Source organism: Phoca vitulina, unplaced genomic scaffold, assembly GCF_004348235.1.
Source record: "Phoca vitulina isolate PV1807 unplaced genomic scaffold, GSC_HSeal_1.0 scaffold3, whole genome shotgun sequence".
Taxonomy (NCBI): Eukaryota; Metazoa; Chordata; class Mammalia; order Carnivora; family Phocidae; genus Phoca; species Phoca vitulina.
The window spans coordinates 5,098,102-5,116,364 of record NW_022589706.1 but is presented as its reverse complement, the minus strand read 5'-3'; the positions used below and the strand labels follow the sequence as shown (position 1 = coordinate 5,116,364).

Genomic DNA, 18,263 nt, shown 5'->3' with positions numbered 1-18,263 from the left:
GTAAATGAAGACAGAAGCTCTAAACCTTATAATTTAACTTGTAATTTATGCACATACGTTATTCCAAGCAACTTAATTCATAGTTGTATATCCTAATCTTTAAAATATTCATAAATATTATACTTTCTTAACATCTGCTTTTGTGTATGTCATTTACATCATATATTAGTAGTTATTTTTACAGAATGCTAGTTTGCCTTTGTATTTGCTTGAAACAGCTCTACCTTGATGCTGGTTACAAATGAGAGATTTCTGTTTCTTTTTTTTCTTTTCTTTTTTTTTGAGAGATTTTTATTTCTACAGTTGAAGATCTTTGACATGTACTTAATGCAGAAAATTATAAATGTAATTTAGGAATTGGGTGCTGAATATGTTCTTGTAACAACATGATTGATCTTTGTGTTTTATTTCCTTCTTGAAGATTGCTCTTTGATAGATTCTGATGTGGATGGGCTTACAGACATCACAGTTAGCTCTGTCCATACCAGTGACCTTTCCTCTTTTGAAGAAGACACCGAGGAGGAAGTTGTAATGTCTGATAGCATGGAAGAAGGAGAGATTACATCAGATGGTAAAGCATTTTACTTAATAATGCCTCTGTGAAGCTTCTGTCGAGCATTGTTTGTATATTCAGATGGCTATATCGTGAAAGACAGTCTGGTATAGTGGCAAGAGCATGGGACTTTGTAGTTGGAAGATTTGTTTCTGGGTCCTAGCTCCGAGGTTGTCTGTCTGAGCAAGCTTGGTAAGTTACTCAACAAGCCTTGGTTCTCCATCTTTTAACTCCATTCTTCAGGCTTATTACAAGATACGGATGAGACCGTGTATATGAAGGTGCTGTATGTGTGGGTGTGTGTCTGGGTTTGTATGGCTGATGTTGAGGGAGACAGTCCACAAGACTGCCCTTACTTCTGATACCATTTGCGAATTTGGGGTCCCCAAGCCCACCCTTAGTTTTGCTAATTCTCTAGAAGGACTCACAGAACTCACTGAAAGCTTTAAAATTTGTGGTTATGGTTTATTACAGCTGAGGGACACACATTAAAATCAGCCAAGTGAACAGGCACATAGGCCAGAGTCCAAGAAAGTTCCAAACATGGAGCTTCCAGTTGGCCTTTTCCTGTAGAGTCATGGAGAGCATTATTTTCCTGCCACTGATGTCAGGCAATACATATGGCTAATTGCCAACCAGGGAAGCTCACATAAGCCTTGATATCCAAAGTTTTTGTTGGGGCTCCATCATGGACACATAGTGTCTAATCTCAGTCCCTAGCCCCTCCGAAGGTCAGGCTACCCCATGGCCCAGATCTTCCAACCCAGATCATACTGTGAGATGATTTAGCTTGACCCAAGAACCCCAGGCAAACAGAAACACCTGTCAGACGCGACATCCCAGAGACTTAGAGATTACCTCCCAGGAGCTAGACCACAGTCTCGCCTTGTCACAGGGCAAAACCATACTTCTCTTTACGCATACTGTATTCCAGGCATTGTGTTAGCACACTGCTCTGTGTACTAGCCACTGTAATCCTCACAGCAGTCCTGGGAAGTAGGTCCAAGTGAGGAAACAGAGTCACCAAGAGAAGGGCTCCTGTCCAGGGTCACGCAGCTGTGGAGCTCCAGTGCCTGTTTCAGACCTGAGTCTGGGCTTCTAACCAACATTTTGTGCTGCTCTGTATCACAGGATTAAGTTCTGCTTATGACCTTTTTTTAAAAATCAAATATTTGCAACTACTTATAAGTAGCATCTTGTAAATTTGCTGTTGGCTTTTGGATAGAACACCTAGAGGAGAATAAGTAGATGCTTTTAATTCCACGGAAATATTTTTCAGTCTCCCATTTTGCATTCTTAGTAGCCCCAGGATGACCATTTCAAAAAGCAACATAGGTACTCATCTGCTTTTCATACCTCCTCATGAGGTCAGTTCTGTAGGCTGTATGTAGGATGATGAATGCCACTCATCCTGTGAGCACCCCACTTTCTGAAGCTGACTAAAATTCTCATTCTAGGTGCTTTTATGGGGCTTTTCAAGTATTTTCCTGGACAGGACTGGGTTTTCTATGTATGCGATCCAAAAAGTAATAAGGTGATTATTTTGAGAGTACTAAGTGGCAGGAAATGAAAACCTTGTTTACAAGTTTCCTACTTAGCTGTGTCATGGGGCAACATACCCACCTTCCTAGGATAGAGATGTTTTGTTAATTTTTTTTAAGATTTTATTTATTGATTTGAGAGAGAGAGCATGAGAAGGGGGAGGGGCAAAGGGAGAGGGAGAAGCAGACTCCACGCCGAGCAGGGAGCCTGACTGGGGGGCTTAATTAATCCCAGGACCCTGAGATCATGACCTGAGCTGAAGTCAGATGCTTAACCGACTGAGCCACCCAGGTGCCCCAAGGTAGAGGGGTTTTAGTGTATACTTGGTGTAGGGCCAGTTATCGACTCTTGACTCTTATTATCATTAAAATCTCAAATTAAAAAAAAAATCTCAAGTCCACTTTAAAGTGTGGCTTCAAGTAAATTTATTCACTTTTACAGTTTTACAGTGGTAGAACATTCATACCAAGTCCACTGACATACAAATGAGAATTAACTATTTGTCAAGGAATCGTAAATGGCGATAAGATCTGATTTTTCTTCGCTTTCTTTGGGTGTGAGGAGCTAATTGTAAGAAATAAATTAAGATATGGATTACAGCCTTTAAAAATGTTTATTTCTGATTTTTTACATACTGATATTTCCCATTGGACCTACAAATACACTTGAACTACATGGGTACTGTTTTTGCCACTTGATGTTGATAAAGCATAGTGTTGATTTTATCGGTCATTTACCGAAGCACTCCTTTTTCTATTGGCTTTCTTCCAGATGAGGAGAAGAACAAGCAGAACAAAACAAAAACTCAAACCAGTGATCCCAGTGAAGGAAAAGCAAAAAGTGTACGGCACGCTTATGTTCACAAACCATATCTTTACTCAAAGTATTACAGTGATTCTGACGATGAGCTTACTGTAGAACAACGGCGCCAGTCAATTGTAAGTCAGACTCGATCTGTTGCTCTTTTAACCTATTCAGCTGGGTTGACAAACTTGGCTAGTGTGTGTGCAAGGTACTGGGAAGCACACTAAACTGACATGTTGGTATTGCCTTCAGGAACCTGTCATTTAATGAGGCAGAACAGACATAAACATGGGACATAGGTGTTCGTGTCATTATGATCAATAGTGAGAACTTGGTAACGAATGCTTCACAGTATGGACATGTTTCAATCCAGTGTGGATTGAGTCATACAAAGACGATATGCAGCCATCAACATAATATGAAGAGGGGGGTGCAGTCTACATATTTTCTAGTTACAAAATGGGTCCTTGGATTATTAACAGCTTCTTAGAGAAAAAAATTGCCACCTCATATGTGTACATGTTTTAAGATGACTTAACAGTGTTAGAAACATTAAAATATGGAATTGCACATTTTAGAATGAGGAAATATTATAGCACAGAAAATTATTTGAAGGAAATAGAAATGCTGATAGATAGTGGCTTATCTCTTGAGAAACTTGCTTCATCAGGAGTTATGCCTATACTTAGGATTTTTGGCACTTTGAGACTGAGTTCTGAGCGGGAAAGGGGTGGTGGGAGTAACCCACAATGACTGGATTCTTGTTTTTTTTAAAATAGGAAAGCAAAAGTCCCACATTCAAAACCTGGGTCCTGAGAGCATAACCAGCAAGTTGTATTTGTTGTAGGACTAGCTGTCTCTTAAATCTGCACAACTTTCTCCTTTAAGAATAATTTAAAAATTATGGAGATCTGCCTATGTATACTTGATGTTCATACATATTTTCACAGCTGCCTTTGTTTTTTGAGAGAGAGAAAGAGAGCAGTGGGGCAGAGGGAGACAGAGAGAGAGAATCTTAAGCAGGCTCCATGCCCAGCACAGAGCCCCACATGGGGCTCAGTCTCACAACCCTGAGATCATGACCTGAGCTAAAATCAGGAGTCAGATGCTTAACTGACTGAGCCACCCAGGTGCCCCCCACAGCTCTCCTTATAATTAAACTAACTGGTTTATTAAACCACCATTTCTCAAAATGATACCTTTCCCATTCTTTAAACTAATGACAATCTGAAAGAGTAATAGAAAATTTTCACATCTGTCTCTTATTCTTCTGGTAGCTTTCAAATTGTGTAATGAATATGCACCTTTGCAAAGCCCATTATTTTGTAAGAACATTTGAAGGGCAGACTTTTTTTTTCGGTGTTTTTGCTTTTTCCTGATAGTCAGTCAGGATAATTGTGAATATTTTGTGGTTTTAGGCTAAAGAAAAAGAAGAGAGGCTTTTAAGAAGGCAAATTAATAGAGAGAAACTTGAAGAAAAACGAAAGCAGAAAGCTGAAAAGACAAAGTCTTCGAAAGCTAAGATTCAAGGTATAGGAGGTGTTAACTTTAATATTTTAAATATCTTATATACTTCATTATTTTCTAGATATTTGTATATTACTTATGAGATGATTATAAAATATAATGATCTAAATTGCATCTCAAAAAACTGCTGTATTAAAAAAATCTATTTTCAGGTATGGGAGATTTCCTTTTTAATCTGATGTGTTGAATCACTTTTTTAATTATATTTCTGTGTCTAAACATTCTGTCAGGTGCCAGCTTATACAAGTCACATTTTAGCAATTTATTTTCCAGTGGTTGTGGAATGAATTATCACTGGAAAATGAATTGTTAACCCGTGAGTAATCAAGCCTTGCTGGTGATATTAGTAGAATTAATCAATGCTTTATGTTAACTAAAGTGTCAGACATTTATCTGGAATATTTCACTGAACAAAACTGAACTTAGTCTGGGCACTGATCCTGTGTAATATACAAAAATACATATGTATATGTGCATTTGAAATAAAAAAGGTAAGACTCTTCCATCTAAAATATTATTTTTATTCCAGCACAACTTAAGGGTGTTAAAGTCATCTAGCATTTTTACAGTGATTAGAAAATCTTAATGAAAAAGAAGTACTAACACTGTTTATAAACTCTGTTCTGAAATACAGTTTATTGATTGTTTCTTTCCTAGGCAAAAATAGTGTAGATTTAGAAGAATCATCAACAAAGAGTGTGGAACCTAAAACCCCCAGAATTAAAGAAGTCCTTAAAGAACGGAAAGTTTTAGAGAAAAAAGTAGCCTTAAGCAAAAAAAGAAAGAAAGATTCAAGGTATGTATTTTATCTGGCAGCATTCCCATTGTAACATTCCCCTGGCATGCTTTCAGAAGAGAGGCATTGACAGGGACAGTAAAGAGCCATACTTTGAATGTTTGTGTCATTATTGCATGTTTATGAAAACTGTCAGATTTCACTTCCCGTAGCATAATTCATTGTGTTGATATCTATATTTCAAAGTAGTGTATCGTAATCATTTTTGGAGGGTGGATCCCCAGAAAAACGCACATGCATAAACCCACAGTTGTTTCTAGAATTTCAGAGTTCATGGACCCTCTAGAATACTCAGGAAGTATCTCCACTGTGGACATTCAATAACGTCTTATTTACAGTGACTGCATCCATTTTCCAGGCTTGCTAGGCATTCTCTTCAACAATATCTCATGTATCTCCCCATAAACCAGAGGGCTGAACCAAATTCTTACTTATCATTGCATTATATTTAATTCTATAGAATTAGAAAGCTGAAGTGGCTCTGAAGTCCTTGGAGCCAAAAGCTATGATCAGGATGCAATTATGGACATTTGTCATAGACTTCAAGGTAGCAGAATCAATAATTTGCAGAACTCAGTGAGAGGAGTCTGCTTTCAGTTTTCTTACTGTACCTCATTCCTATTGATCTGAATAAATGCTACTACCCTATTTACTCAAAAGATGGTAAGACTTTCAAAATCTAATTATAACCCATAAAATACTCATCTTCAAGCAACAAATTAGGAATTTTTTTTCAAGTATACTTTCCTTTAGCGCCAAGAGTAAGTTATCTGTGTCACACTGGGGATTATGTTTGCTTCTGTTGACTATGATAGGAGTTAAATTGAAATGTAACGAGCCTTCATTTATGGATCAAGAGGTGGCTCCGTGGCGCAATGGATAGCGCATTGGACTTCCATTTATGGATCAAGTGTTTATAATAAAGGAAAACTAAGCTTTTTTTTTTTTTAACCTTCCTGAGAAACATTTGATTCAAATAAAGTTCATGTATGACTCTTTCTTCCCACTTAGGAATGTTGAAGAGAATTCTAAAAAGAAACCTCAATCTGAAGAAGATTCCAAAGAAACTCTCAAGACAAGTGAGGTATGTCTTAATTAATAAAACCCATTTTAAATGATCTTTTGTTAGATACAGGCCATTCAGTCCTTTGTAGTAAAACTTAGAAATTCAATTTTATCTTTTCCAAGTTAAATTAAAAATCCCTCATCTTCAGCATCTTGAACCCGCATCCTATTATGGCCCGAATTCCTCATTTTGACCAGTTGATTCATGTAATCTTTTATCCAGGTAACAGCTACTTTTTTCTACTTTCCTTTCCCTCACCCCCCAACTCCTCACCCCTGTTTCTTATATTGGCAATAACAAAATTGCTAGTAATGATAATAAGAAAGAAAGGGGAGGTGGTGCCTGGGTGGCTCAGTGAGTTAAACGTCTGCCTTTGGCTCAGGTCATGATCCCAGAGTCCCAGGATCAAGCCCCACATTGGGCTTCCTGCTCAGTGGGGTGTCTACTTCTCCCTCTACCCCTCCCCCTGCTCATGCTCCCTCTCTCTCACGCTCTCTCTTTCTCTCTCTCAAATAAATAAATAAAATCTTTAAAAAAATAAAAATAGAGGGCACCTGGGTGGCTCAGTTGTTAAACATCTGCCTTTGGCTCGGGTCATGATCCCAGGGTCCTGGGATCGAGTCCCATGTCGGGCTCCCTGCTCAGCAGGAAGCCTGCTTCTCCCTCTCCCACTCCTCCTGTTTGTGTTCCCTCTCTCAGTGTCTCTCTGTCAAATAAATAAATAAAATATTTTTTTTAAATAAATAAAAAAGGGGAGGGGGGCTAAAATCCCTCTGCCATAGCAGACCATCCATTTCATTCTCTTGCATTCCTCATCCACAAATGTACATAATTTCGTAGAGTGGATGTAATCTTGCAAAATGATTTTAACATTCCCTCTTACTCATGTTACCTTGTAAGCTTGTAATTATTATATTTAATGATTGTGTAGTGTTATATTGAACAGACATACCATCATTTAAGCATTTCCTTAGAGTTGAGCACTTAGATTACTTCCAAGATCTGATCAATTTAGATAGTAAAAATTATGTTCAATGAATGTTTGGATTATTTTCTTGGGATAAACTTTTACTTTCACTGGGTTTAAATCCTTATTTACCCTGCCATGTTTATAATTCTGAAGCCAAACTTTTTTATTTTTTTAGTGGGCTTCCACGCCAAACCTGGGGCTCAAAATCACAACCCTGAAATCAAGAGTCATATGCTCTACCAACTGAGCCAGCCAGGCGCCCCTCTTCCCAAACTATATTAACATTTCCAAGGGAAAACTAATAATTTAGAGATTATTTATTTGTATCCAATAAGTAATCTTGATTTCTTTATTCACAAATTACAGATAATAGTTATGAGTAGATCCTGATGTTTTAATGGCATGTTTTAAAATATTTATTCACGTTAATTGGTTGAAACTTACTGTAAAATTAGGTTGATAAAATCCTTGTTCTTTCTTTGATGAATTTTAAAGTATTTTTTAAGATTTCACTGCGCCCTACTCCCTGAGTTAGTAGAATTGCATTAATCTTTATGTTAAATGGTAAGAAGGTACAGTGATAAACTGACCCAGAGACACAGATCTTCTGAGAACTTCATTCCATTATTTGAATAAGAGTAATTACTGGTAGTAGTCAGTGAGACTGTACTAAAGTGTGTTTGATCAGCATTCATTCATTAATATTAATAATCTCCTCAGTGCCATACCGTGGGACAGGGAGGAAGGGCCAGATGCACTGGTCCATCACTGTCTTCCTTTGGTTACATAAACATACGCATGCTTTATATGTGATATGGTTACTGTTAGAGTGAGTTATTGTGTGCATTTGAAACTTCCTAAGTAGAATGTCCTACAAGTAGCCTGGATTCATGAGGTTTCCATAAATAATTCAGGCTCCCAAATTAAAATGTTAAGAAACCTTTATTTCAGTATAAAATATTTAAATTGTCTTCATTACCAGAGACTATGCTTTGGGACTAAAAAGAACATCAGACTGTCATTTCATGCAGCTTATATTTATTAATGGCATTAATGGCTATTGGGTATTAGTGAGCTTTAACAATTTGGAGTTAAAGGCCTCCCAAATGCATGGACAAGTCTCAGGAATAATAACTAGTCTGTGCACAGATGTCTGTGATGTAGTGGGAAGAGTACTCAATTGAGAATGAAATCGCCTCAGTTTGTTGCGTGGGTATCAGGTTATGAAGCCACTCTGAGCTTCCGTTTCCTGGTGCATAAAATGAGGTCACCAGTACCTACCACAGGCTGCTGGCTGAGATTAAGTAACATGTGACACATGACAGCATTCAGCATATCCAATGTTCCCAAATGTTAAGTTTGAATATAAAAATCGATTTTAGTATTGCTCATATTTTAACTTTTATTTTCTTACAGCATTGTGAAAAGGAAAAGGTGTCTTCTTCAAAAGATCTGAAGCATGTTCATGTAAAAAGTGAACTAAGTAAACCTGCCCGGAGACTTTCAGAATCTTTGCATTCAGCTGACGAAAACAAAAATGAACCCAAAATAGAAAGAGAACATAAAAGACGCACATCTACCCCTGTTGTGGTGGAAGGGGCACAGGAAGAGCCTGATACAAGAGATGGGAAAAGGCAAGCGGAACGGTCAGAAATTGGCACAGAAGAGCCCCAGAAACAGAAAAGCACACTTAAAAATGAAAAGCATCTAAAAAAAGATGATTCTGAAATACCACATGTGAAAAGCCTACCTAAGAAAGAGGCAAAATCCTCCAAGGAGAAGCCTGAAAAAGAGAAGACTCTGTCAGAAGACAAATTGTCTACAAAACATAAATATAAAGGTGACTGTCTGCATAAAACAGGTGATGAGACTGAGCTTCACTCTTCGGAGAAAGGTTTAAAAGTGGATGAAAATATTCAAAAGCAAAGTCAGCAAACAAAACTTTCTTCAGATGATAAAACTGAACGAAAAAGTAAACATAAGAATGAAAGGAAATTATCAATTTTAGGCAAAGATGGAAAGCCAGTTTCTGAATATATTATAAAAACAGATGAGAATGTTCGTAAAGAAAACAATAAAAAAGAGAGGCACATACCAGCCGAAAAGACTAAGGCAGAGCACAAATCAAGAAGATCAAGTGATTCTAAAATTCAGAAAGATTCTCTGAGTTCCAGGCAACATGGAATCACATTACAGAGAAGAAGTGAAAGTTATTCAGAGGATAAGTGTGATACAGACTCAACTAATTTAGATAGTAATTCAAAACCAGAAGAGGTGGTTCACAAGGAGAAGCGAAGAACAAAGAGCCTACTAGAAGAGAAACTTATGTTAAAGTCTAAACCAAAAAGTCAAGGCAAACAGTTAAAAGTAGTTGAAATGGAATTACAAGAAAGTGTCACAAAACAGGCAGCCACTCCAAAATCAGATAAGGAGAAGAACACAGAAGAGATCGACCCAGATAGACAGCGAAAGTCTAAAGCTGAAGACAAACCTTTTGAGGACACTGGGGTTGAAGCTGTACTGGACAGTGCCGCTTCCTCAGCACATGGTACACAGAAGGATTCTAGTCACAGAGCCAAGTTACCGTTAGCAAAGGAGAAATATAAGGCTGATAAGGAGTCAGGCTCCTCCAGACCTGAGAGGAAGTTATCAGATGGGCACAAAAGCAGAAGCTTAAAGCACGGTAGTAAGGAAGTGAAAAAGAAGGAAGAAAACAAATCAGATGACAAGGATGGTAAAGAAGTTGACGGTAATCATGAAAAGACCAGAGGGAGTAGTTCGGTTATGGAAAAGAAATTAAGTAGAAGGTTGTGTGAAAACCGAAGAGGAAGCTTATCCCAAGAAATGACCAAAGGAGAAGAAAAATCAGCAGCAAACTCCTTGAGTACTCCCAATAGTTCCTCTGTTCAGAAACCAAAAAGGGGCAGTGATACCACATTAATGCCTGAACAAGAGCCAATGGAAATTGATTCTGAGCCAGCTGTTGAAAATGCATTTGAAGTATCTAAAACCCAAGACAGCAGCAATAGTAGTTCTCAGCAAGACATTGACTCTGAAAATGTTATGAAACAAAAAACCACTATCATGGTTCTAAAGGATGAATTAAGAACTTCCACAGTAGATTCAAAAACAGCAGCTCCAGCCTGTAAATCAGGACGTGGAACAGGAGTTGTTAGTAATTCTGAAAAGCACGCTAACCATAAAGGCACCCTGACCAGGAAAGTGCATATCCAAAGTGCTGTGTCCAAACTGAACCCTGGGGAGAAAGAACCCATTCAACAGGGAACTCATGAAACCAACACAGACTCTGAAACTAGTCCTAGACTATTGTCTCGAGCCCCATCAGAAAATGATAGGGCACAAAAGAATTTGAAAAACACAACCCGACCCACTGAAGAACATGTTGCTCAAGGAGATGCTGGTCATGAACATTCCCTAAATTCAGATCTTTCACCGTCCTTAAGTTCAGTAACTGTGATGCCTCAGAAACAATCTCGTGATACAGATGTAAGTCCTTTGATTGACAAAAGGACTGTTTTAGAAGGTGGCACAGCCAGCGCCTCCCCTGTGGAGCACTCTGATGTTCCTAACCAAAGTTGGACTGTTAGGGAATCAGAAGTCCCTAGGACAAGAGACAGCAAAGAGAGTGGGGCAGTTTCCACAGTAGATACACTGGCAAAAGCAAGCATGGATGGCAGAAGACACATTCCAGAAGGTTTCCAGCCTGCTGTGCTGCACACTAAACAAGGAAAAGTAAATGTGCCTGTTGGTAGCAAGTTAATAGACGTGAATACGGAAAATGGGAATGCTCACAAAGAAGGCGGCTTGATGGACATGGCCAGGAAAGAAAGTGACTTCAACACAGAGCCCAGTTCAAAGCAGACAACGAGAGGTGTCCTAGAAAATGGCAAAAAGCATGGCATCACTGTTGACCCTGTGGTAGGCATGAGTACAGAAAAAGGTGCTGAGACTGTTGAACTTAAATGTAGTAGTGGCCCAGGTGAAATGGAAAACACATCAATTGTGGTTGAAGGAAGGACTGAAAGTAGTGAGGTAGACACCAGCGCCGGACGTAACGCTGCTTCTTCAGTTTTACAGCAAAGGAACAGAAAAACTGCCAATGGGACAGCGGGGTCTGGCAGAGCCGAAAAGACTTCTTTTGCCACTAGCACTGCAGGGAAGGATGAAGGTGTTCCCCTAAACACAGTAAAGGCGGGGCATGCCACGACCACTTCCTCAGAAACAGGAGAGGGTGAGGTGGCTGTGCCCTGCACGAGCATTGAGGCCGATGAAGGCCTCATAACAGGTGCATGCTCTAGAAACAATCCTCTTCACACTGGGGCAGAAGCCAGCGAATGCACTGTTTTTGCTGCAGCTGAAGAAGGTGGAGGTGTTGTCACAGAAGGATTTGCCGAAAGTGAACCCTTCCTCACAAGCACCAAGGAGGGGGAGAGTGGAGAGTGTGCTATGGCTGAATCTGAAGAAAGGGCAGTGGACCCTGTGACTGCTCACGAAGTTACAGTTGAAGACAATGTCAACAGTGGTGTGACAGAAGAGAAAGATGATGCTGTCACCAGTGCCGGCTCTGAAGAAAAATGTGACGGTTCTTCACGTCGAGGCTCAGAAATGGCTGAAGGAACTGTTACCTTTATTAGTGAGGTTGAAAGCGATGGCGCGGTGACAAGTGCTGGGACAGAAATAAGGGAGGGTTCCGTAAGCAGTGAAGAGGTGGATGGATTCCAGAGAGATACGACGAGAATGGGCCCCAAAAAAGAAACTGAGGGGACTGTGACATGCACCGGAGCAGAAAGGAGAAGCGCTACCTCTGTTATGTGCTCAGTAACAGGTGCCGAGCGACAGGAGGAGCGCGTGGTTACAGGTGCAGCCGTGGCCCTTGTCGGTAATGACACGCCACCTGGAACCAGTGCCCCCCAGGAAGGAGACGCTTCTGTGAATGACGGGGCAGAAGGTGAAAGTGCCGTCACCAGCACAGGGATAACAGAAGAAGATGGAGAGGGGCCGGCGAGCTGCACAGGTTCAGAAGAGGGCAGCGAGGGCTTTGCTCTAAGTTCTGAATCAGAAGACAATGGAGAGAGTGCAATGGATAGCACGGTAGCCAAAGAAGCCACTAACGTGCCATCAGTCGCTGCTGGGCCATGTGATGACGAAGGAATTGTAACCAGCACCGGTGCAAAAGAGGAGGATGAGGAAGGTGAAGGGGTGGTGACCAGTACTGGAAGGGGAAATGAAATCGGGCACGCATCCACTTGCACTGGGACAGAGGAGGAGAATGAAGGGGTATCGATTTGTGGAAGTGCCGAAGAAGGCGACAGTCAGATTGGTACTGCGGCAGGGCACGTGGGAGCTGAGGCCGGAGCCACCATCACCAATGCCAACGAGAGCAATGTTGACAGCATGAGTGGTGCAGAGAAGGGCATGAAACATACGGAGATCTGCTCCAGTGCAAAAGGGATTGTAGAAAGCAGTGTGACCAGTGCGGCTTCAGGGAAGGGTGAAGTGGTACCAGTTCCCGAAGGTTGCGAGGGTCCCATGACTAGTGCAGCTTCAGGTCAGAGTGACAGTTTGCTAACCAGAAAAGAAAAAGTTGATGATACCACAATTTCCACTGGCTTGGTGGGGGGCAGTTACGAGGTACTTGCGTCCAGGGCAGTCCCAGAATGTGAAGCTGGTCACACGTCGCCTGGTGGAAAAGAAGATGAAGGTGTCATCACCTCAGTGGACAATGAAGAATGCGACGGCCTTATGGCCAGGACAGCCAGTGACAGGGTTACCAACCACGCTTGTTTAGCTGGGGTTCAGAGTCCAGGCAAGGGCTTGATGATTTCCACCAGTACCACGCATGACTACACCGCTCAGTTAAGCACAGTTGCAGATGTGGCCGAAGGTCATTCCAGCGTGCTGAGAACCGGAGAAAATATGGAAGGCACCAGAATAAACATGGAGGAATTTGAGGCCCCCATGCCCAGTGCAGTGTCAGGAGGTGAGAGCCCAGGCCCTGCTGTGAGGAGTGAAGAGAAAGACGAGTGTGCCATGATTTCCACAAGCCTAGGGGAAGAGTTCGAAGTGCCCATTTCCAGCGCCACGACCGTCACGTGTGCGGAGAGTCAGCAGCCAGTGGCCACCGTGGAAGACCGCGCTCAGGGCCCAGGCTTGCTGGGCACCGACGACTTCGAGGGCCCCACGCCCAGCGCACGCACAGCACCAGAGAGCCCGCTCGCCTCAACCAGCAAGGAGGACAAAGACGAGTGCGCGCTCATCTCCACCAGCATTGCAGAGGAGTGCGAGGCTTCTGTGTGCGGCGCCCATGCCGGAAGTGAGAAGGCGCGACCCGCCACTGTCCTGGAAGAAAAAGACGGGAGCGCCATCATCTCCACCAGCTCGGGAGAAGACTGCGAGGGCCCCGTGTCCAGCGCCGCCCCTCGGGAGGACGGCCAGCCCTCGGTCACACGAGTGGAGGAGATCAGCGACACCGCCATGATTTCCACCAGCACCTCCGAAGGCCGCGAGGCAGTCATGATGGGTGCAGTCCCACAGGACGACGAGCCGCCTGGCACGGAAAGGATGGAGGACTTGGGCGACGCAGCCATCATTTCCACCAGCACGGCCGAGTGCGTGCCGGCGCCCGCCGGCCTCAGCAAGCGGGAGGAGAACCCGCAGACTGCAAGCAACAGGGACGGCAAAGAGCCCCCGTCGGCCGCCAGGATGAGCAAGGGCGAGGCCCCGAGGCCCAGCCTGTTGGCCGCCAACAGCTGTCCGCGCCCTGGGCCGCCGGCAGGGGGCAGAGCGGCGGGCGCCGAGGAGGGGCGCCACAGGGCGGCAGTCAGTGCGCCCTCTGCGGCGGGCGGCCGGCCACGTGCTGCGCGAGCTCCGGAGGAGGGGCGCGGCCAGGACGGCCCCCGCGAGGTGCCGCCGGCGGGGAAGGGACCGAGGGAGAGCAGTTTGCGCCTCGTAAATGCCGCAGAGAGGAGTGCGTGGCTGAGCTCTGTTCAGATTGGACAGGGGAGTCGGGAGGCAGCTACCGCAGGGCACAGCACCTGTCGGGCAGGGAGGGGTGTGCGGAGGGGAGCGGACTCACCTGAGGATCTGACGGGACCAGAGCAAACGGCGGGCCCGACGGCTGAGGACTCCTCCCCCGGGATCCACTGCTTGCCAGCAGTAAGTCCCGGTGCTGAGAAAGCCGATGACGCGCCACCTGCCAGAGACGCTGCAGCAGAGCCGTCCTACCCTGAGCAGTCCTGGCCCGCGGGCCCCGTGAACGCCACCACCACTGAATGTACTAATGGCCAGGAATCAGAAATTGGCCCTTCCCACATGCCAGTCCTTCCAGCTGCCCACGGTGTAGCCCTGTCTGCTCCCAACTGTGAGCAGGACTTGACTCTAAAGAGTGATCACGATGGCAGACGGCTGGCTCAAGGGTCCAGTGAGAAAGCAGGAGATGGTAATGGCATGAGGAAGTCATCCCAGGAGGAAGGGGACCTCAAGGTCACTGTTCCTCCTGAAGAAAATTTGCATGACATAGGTGAGAATCTAATTGCACATTGTAGCATTTTACAAAGATGATTGCATGTAGAGTACATTTAAGACAGTCTTCCAAGAGAGGATTTTGGTTCCAGAATGTCATAAAATAACTTCTCAAATGGGAAGGTTGAACTTAGAAGCTTGGGTTTAAAAACTGAAAACCTTAGACCCATTTCTCGTATGCTAGGAGAGCGGAGGCAGGAGGCTGGCAGACAGGAAGTCAGCCAGCCATGTGCAAGTTGCTAGACCTTTGACCCTCGGGTTTCTTGTTAGTAGAAATGAACACTGCCTTACAACAGACCTGTGAAAGGAGTGTTTTTTTATCACCCTCATTTTACAAATGAGGAAATGGGTTCTGAATGTTTAAGTAACTTGGATAGTACTTGGGGCCCGTTAGAAAAAAATTACCTTTGAGCTTTTGTTTTCTGTTGTATAAAATGGGGATAATCATGCAACAACAAACACGGCCTCATCTGATGTGCTATGGACTTGTGATATGTGTCAGTTCAGTCTGGCTAGCTGCTTACCATCAGGGGAGCACTTTTTTTTTTTAACTGAGTTTTTTGTTCAGGTAAAATGAGTTTCTGGTTTGGCATTTGTTTGAAAGAGAAAAGAAACATGTTCCCTCCTGACAGATTTCAGAGTGTTGATCTTGCTAGAAATACTTGATAACTTTCAAAGGGGTAAGCTTTGGACTCAGTCATTCACTATGCCATCCAACCTGAGACACTCTGTGTCAGCTTCTACTGTGCTAGGCCCTGGGAATGCAAAGATAACTCTTCAAAATGGGGAGCAGCTGTGAATCCAGCCTTGTGTTTTAAGTAGGCAGTGACACTCTGGTGGCAGGTGCTTAGATGCTGTGAGAACTCAGAGGGACGTCATGGGCTAGACTTGAAGGGGTCAGGGACGTTGACTTTTCTACTCTGGCTGTATAAATTCTAGTGTCCTGGACTTTTAAACTGGAACAGACCTTGGATGTCATCAAATACAGCCTCAGGAAGCTGAGGCCAGTAGATTGAGTCCTGTTCACTAAAGGGACTTAAGAAAGGGGTCGTTAGGAAGTGTTCCAAGGGTTGAAATAAGGAACTTGACAATTTTCCATTGAATTTAGCCTGGGTAAATTGCATGCTCTGTGGGATTTTATGACTTAACCATTGCTACAGTCTGTTACTCCTTCCTCCCCACCTTTGTTTCCCTGAAGGAGCAGAAACAGAAGAGGTTTTAGCAAGGAAAAGCCTGCAGCCTCTTAGAGGAAGGAAGGATTTTCTCTGGAGGCTTCTGTGTGGGCGGGTAAAAGAACTAGAAGCCACAGTTACAGAGGGACAAGGAAGAGAGAAAGAAAGGACTGCAGCAGGGATGGGACTGAGTCTCCACCAGAGAAAATGCCATTTTCCTTTGTCTGCCTCACAGCTTCCTAACATGATTGTAGACTTTGCTGTGTCAGGGTGAAGCAAGCAAAGTGAGTCTGTTCATAAACATTTTCTTTGTTGGGAATATATCTCAGTGGCCCAGAATATTTTCTTTTCTTTTTTTTTTTTATAATATTTTATTTATTTATTTGACAGAAAGAGAGAACGCAAGAGAGGGAACACAAGCAGGGGGAGTGGGAGAGGGAGAAGCAGGCTTCCCGCCGAGCAGGGAGCCCGATGCGGGGCTCGATCCCAGGACCCTGAGATCATGACCTGAGCCGAAGGCAGACGCTTAACGACTGAGCCACCCAGGCGCCCCCAGAACATTTTCTTTTAGGGCCAGACTTGATACAGAACACTGTAGAAAAATATTTGGAAATGTGATGTCTCCAGAAATAATCTTTTGTTATTCTTTCTGGGCAGCCGTCTTAACAGCAAGGAACAATTTCACTCCCCAAAAATGAGTAAATGACCCCTGCCTTTCATCCAAGATTTTTCATCCATATTCCTTTTATTGTTTTCTACTGACAGCAAAATAAAACATCAGAGGAAGGGGTCATGGCATGCTAGATAATAACATTCTGTTACCTTTTGATTTGGCATGTGTTTTGTAAGCAAATTCTTGAATTGGTTTAATGGTCTGAATTTCATTAGGCAATGAAGAGTCTCCGTCAAATGTTCTGGGAGGACGGGCACTGAAAGGCACCTTGAAAACTGAGGTATGGCTGATAGTTCAGTTACGCTGAGCTGTAGATGGTGTGAGTCCCATTTCACCACATGCAGGTGTATGTGTCCTTCAGCATCACGTGGCTTCTGTTCCCAGTGTACTTGAGACACTTAGACATTGTTATTGTCATACCCCGAGGCAGGAAAGCTAAGAACCTCAATAATCTCAGTAAATAGTGCCATCATAGTTCCGTTTACTCAAACCAGACACCAGGAGTCACCCTCAGTCTCTTGCTGTCACCCCACATTTAATCCATTGTCCGTTCTTATATGATCCATTTCCAAAGTGTAACTTGAATCTCCACGCCCCCTTTGCAGCCTGCTCTCGTGGCACCCTCTGAGTATAAGAGAGACAAGGTAGCAGTAAACATGGGGACTATGTACAGTACAGAGGAGACTCAACTTACCAGCAGGAGCAATGGGTACACAGACGGGAGGGCTTGCAAGGAAGCTATTGGAGTGGGGTTTTACAAGTAGCGTAGAAGCTTACCAGAAGAAAAAGAAACAAAAGAGTCTTGCAGGCAAAGACGCACGTTCTGGACACGGAGCGGGAGGGTCAGTTGTGACCATGGGCACTGCAGTGATGCAGGGTGCTGTGCACAAATGCAGACCTGGCAAGGGAGGGGCATGATCAGCGAGGGCCATGTGTGTCACACTGATTTGCAGTTTTACTTTTAAAGCAACGGGAGAAACATTGATGGATGAAATATGAGATTGATTTTGTTCGTTTGTTGTTTTTAAAAGTGGGCATGTATTCATTTCAATTTTACACAGACTTGAAAGTATTTTATGTTGTTACAAGATGCTAGATGTTTTAATTAAGTTGAGGTTAGTCGGGTCTTGTAAAAACCTCAGTTAACTTAGTTTTTTATGGTGCTTCGGACTTTTTAGATATTCATACCATCAGAGGAAGAGAAAAACCGTGAAATTCTAGCAGCACCAGCAAGTCCATGTGGGAGAAAGCCAAGTGGAGTAGGTAAGCTCCTTTCAGCAGTGGTTCACATTATTGTTTTCCTGGCCTGTGGTTTTACCTTTTGTTACAGCTTAAAATCAATAGCTGAGGGGCGCCTGGATGGCGCAGTCTGTTAAGCGTCTGCCTTCAGCTCAAGTCGTGATCCCAGGGTCCTGGGATCGAGTCCCGCATCGGGCTCCCTACTCAGCGGGGAGTCTGCTTTTCCTTCTCCCTCTGCCCCTCTCCCTGACTCATGTTCTCTCTCACTTGCTCTGCTCTCTCTCTCTCTCTCTCTCTCAAATAAATAAATAAATCTTAAAAAAAATAAAATTAATATAATAGCTGACAGGCTATGTGAATTTGCATCTCACCTTTTAAA

General features: G+C 43.3%; 1 protein-coding gene across 1 annotated transcript in view; it reads left to right on the top strand.

Moving 5' to 3' along the window:
- The window catches only part of BOD1L1 (biorientation of chromosomes in cell division 1 like 1), a 53,287-nt gene that overhangs the window by 11,438 nt on the left and 23,586 nt on the right, over positions 1 to 18,263 (top strand). Inside the window, exons 5-12 of the mRNA XM_032399948.1 lie at positions 422 to 571; positions 2,867 to 3,033; positions 4,318 to 4,429; positions 5,084 to 5,222; positions 6,234 to 6,306; positions 8,675 to 14,798; positions 16,861 to 16,925; positions 17,824 to 17,908. Coding sequence (XP_032255839.1) covers positions 422 to 571; positions 2,867 to 3,033; positions 4,318 to 4,429; positions 5,084 to 5,222; positions 6,234 to 6,306; positions 8,675 to 14,798; positions 16,861 to 16,925; positions 17,824 to 17,908 — 6,915 coding nt within the window. The remainder of the gene's footprint in view (positions 1 to 421; positions 572 to 2,866; positions 3,034 to 4,317; positions 4,430 to 5,083; positions 5,223 to 6,233; positions 6,307 to 8,674; positions 14,799 to 16,860; positions 16,926 to 17,823; positions 17,909 to 18,263) is intronic.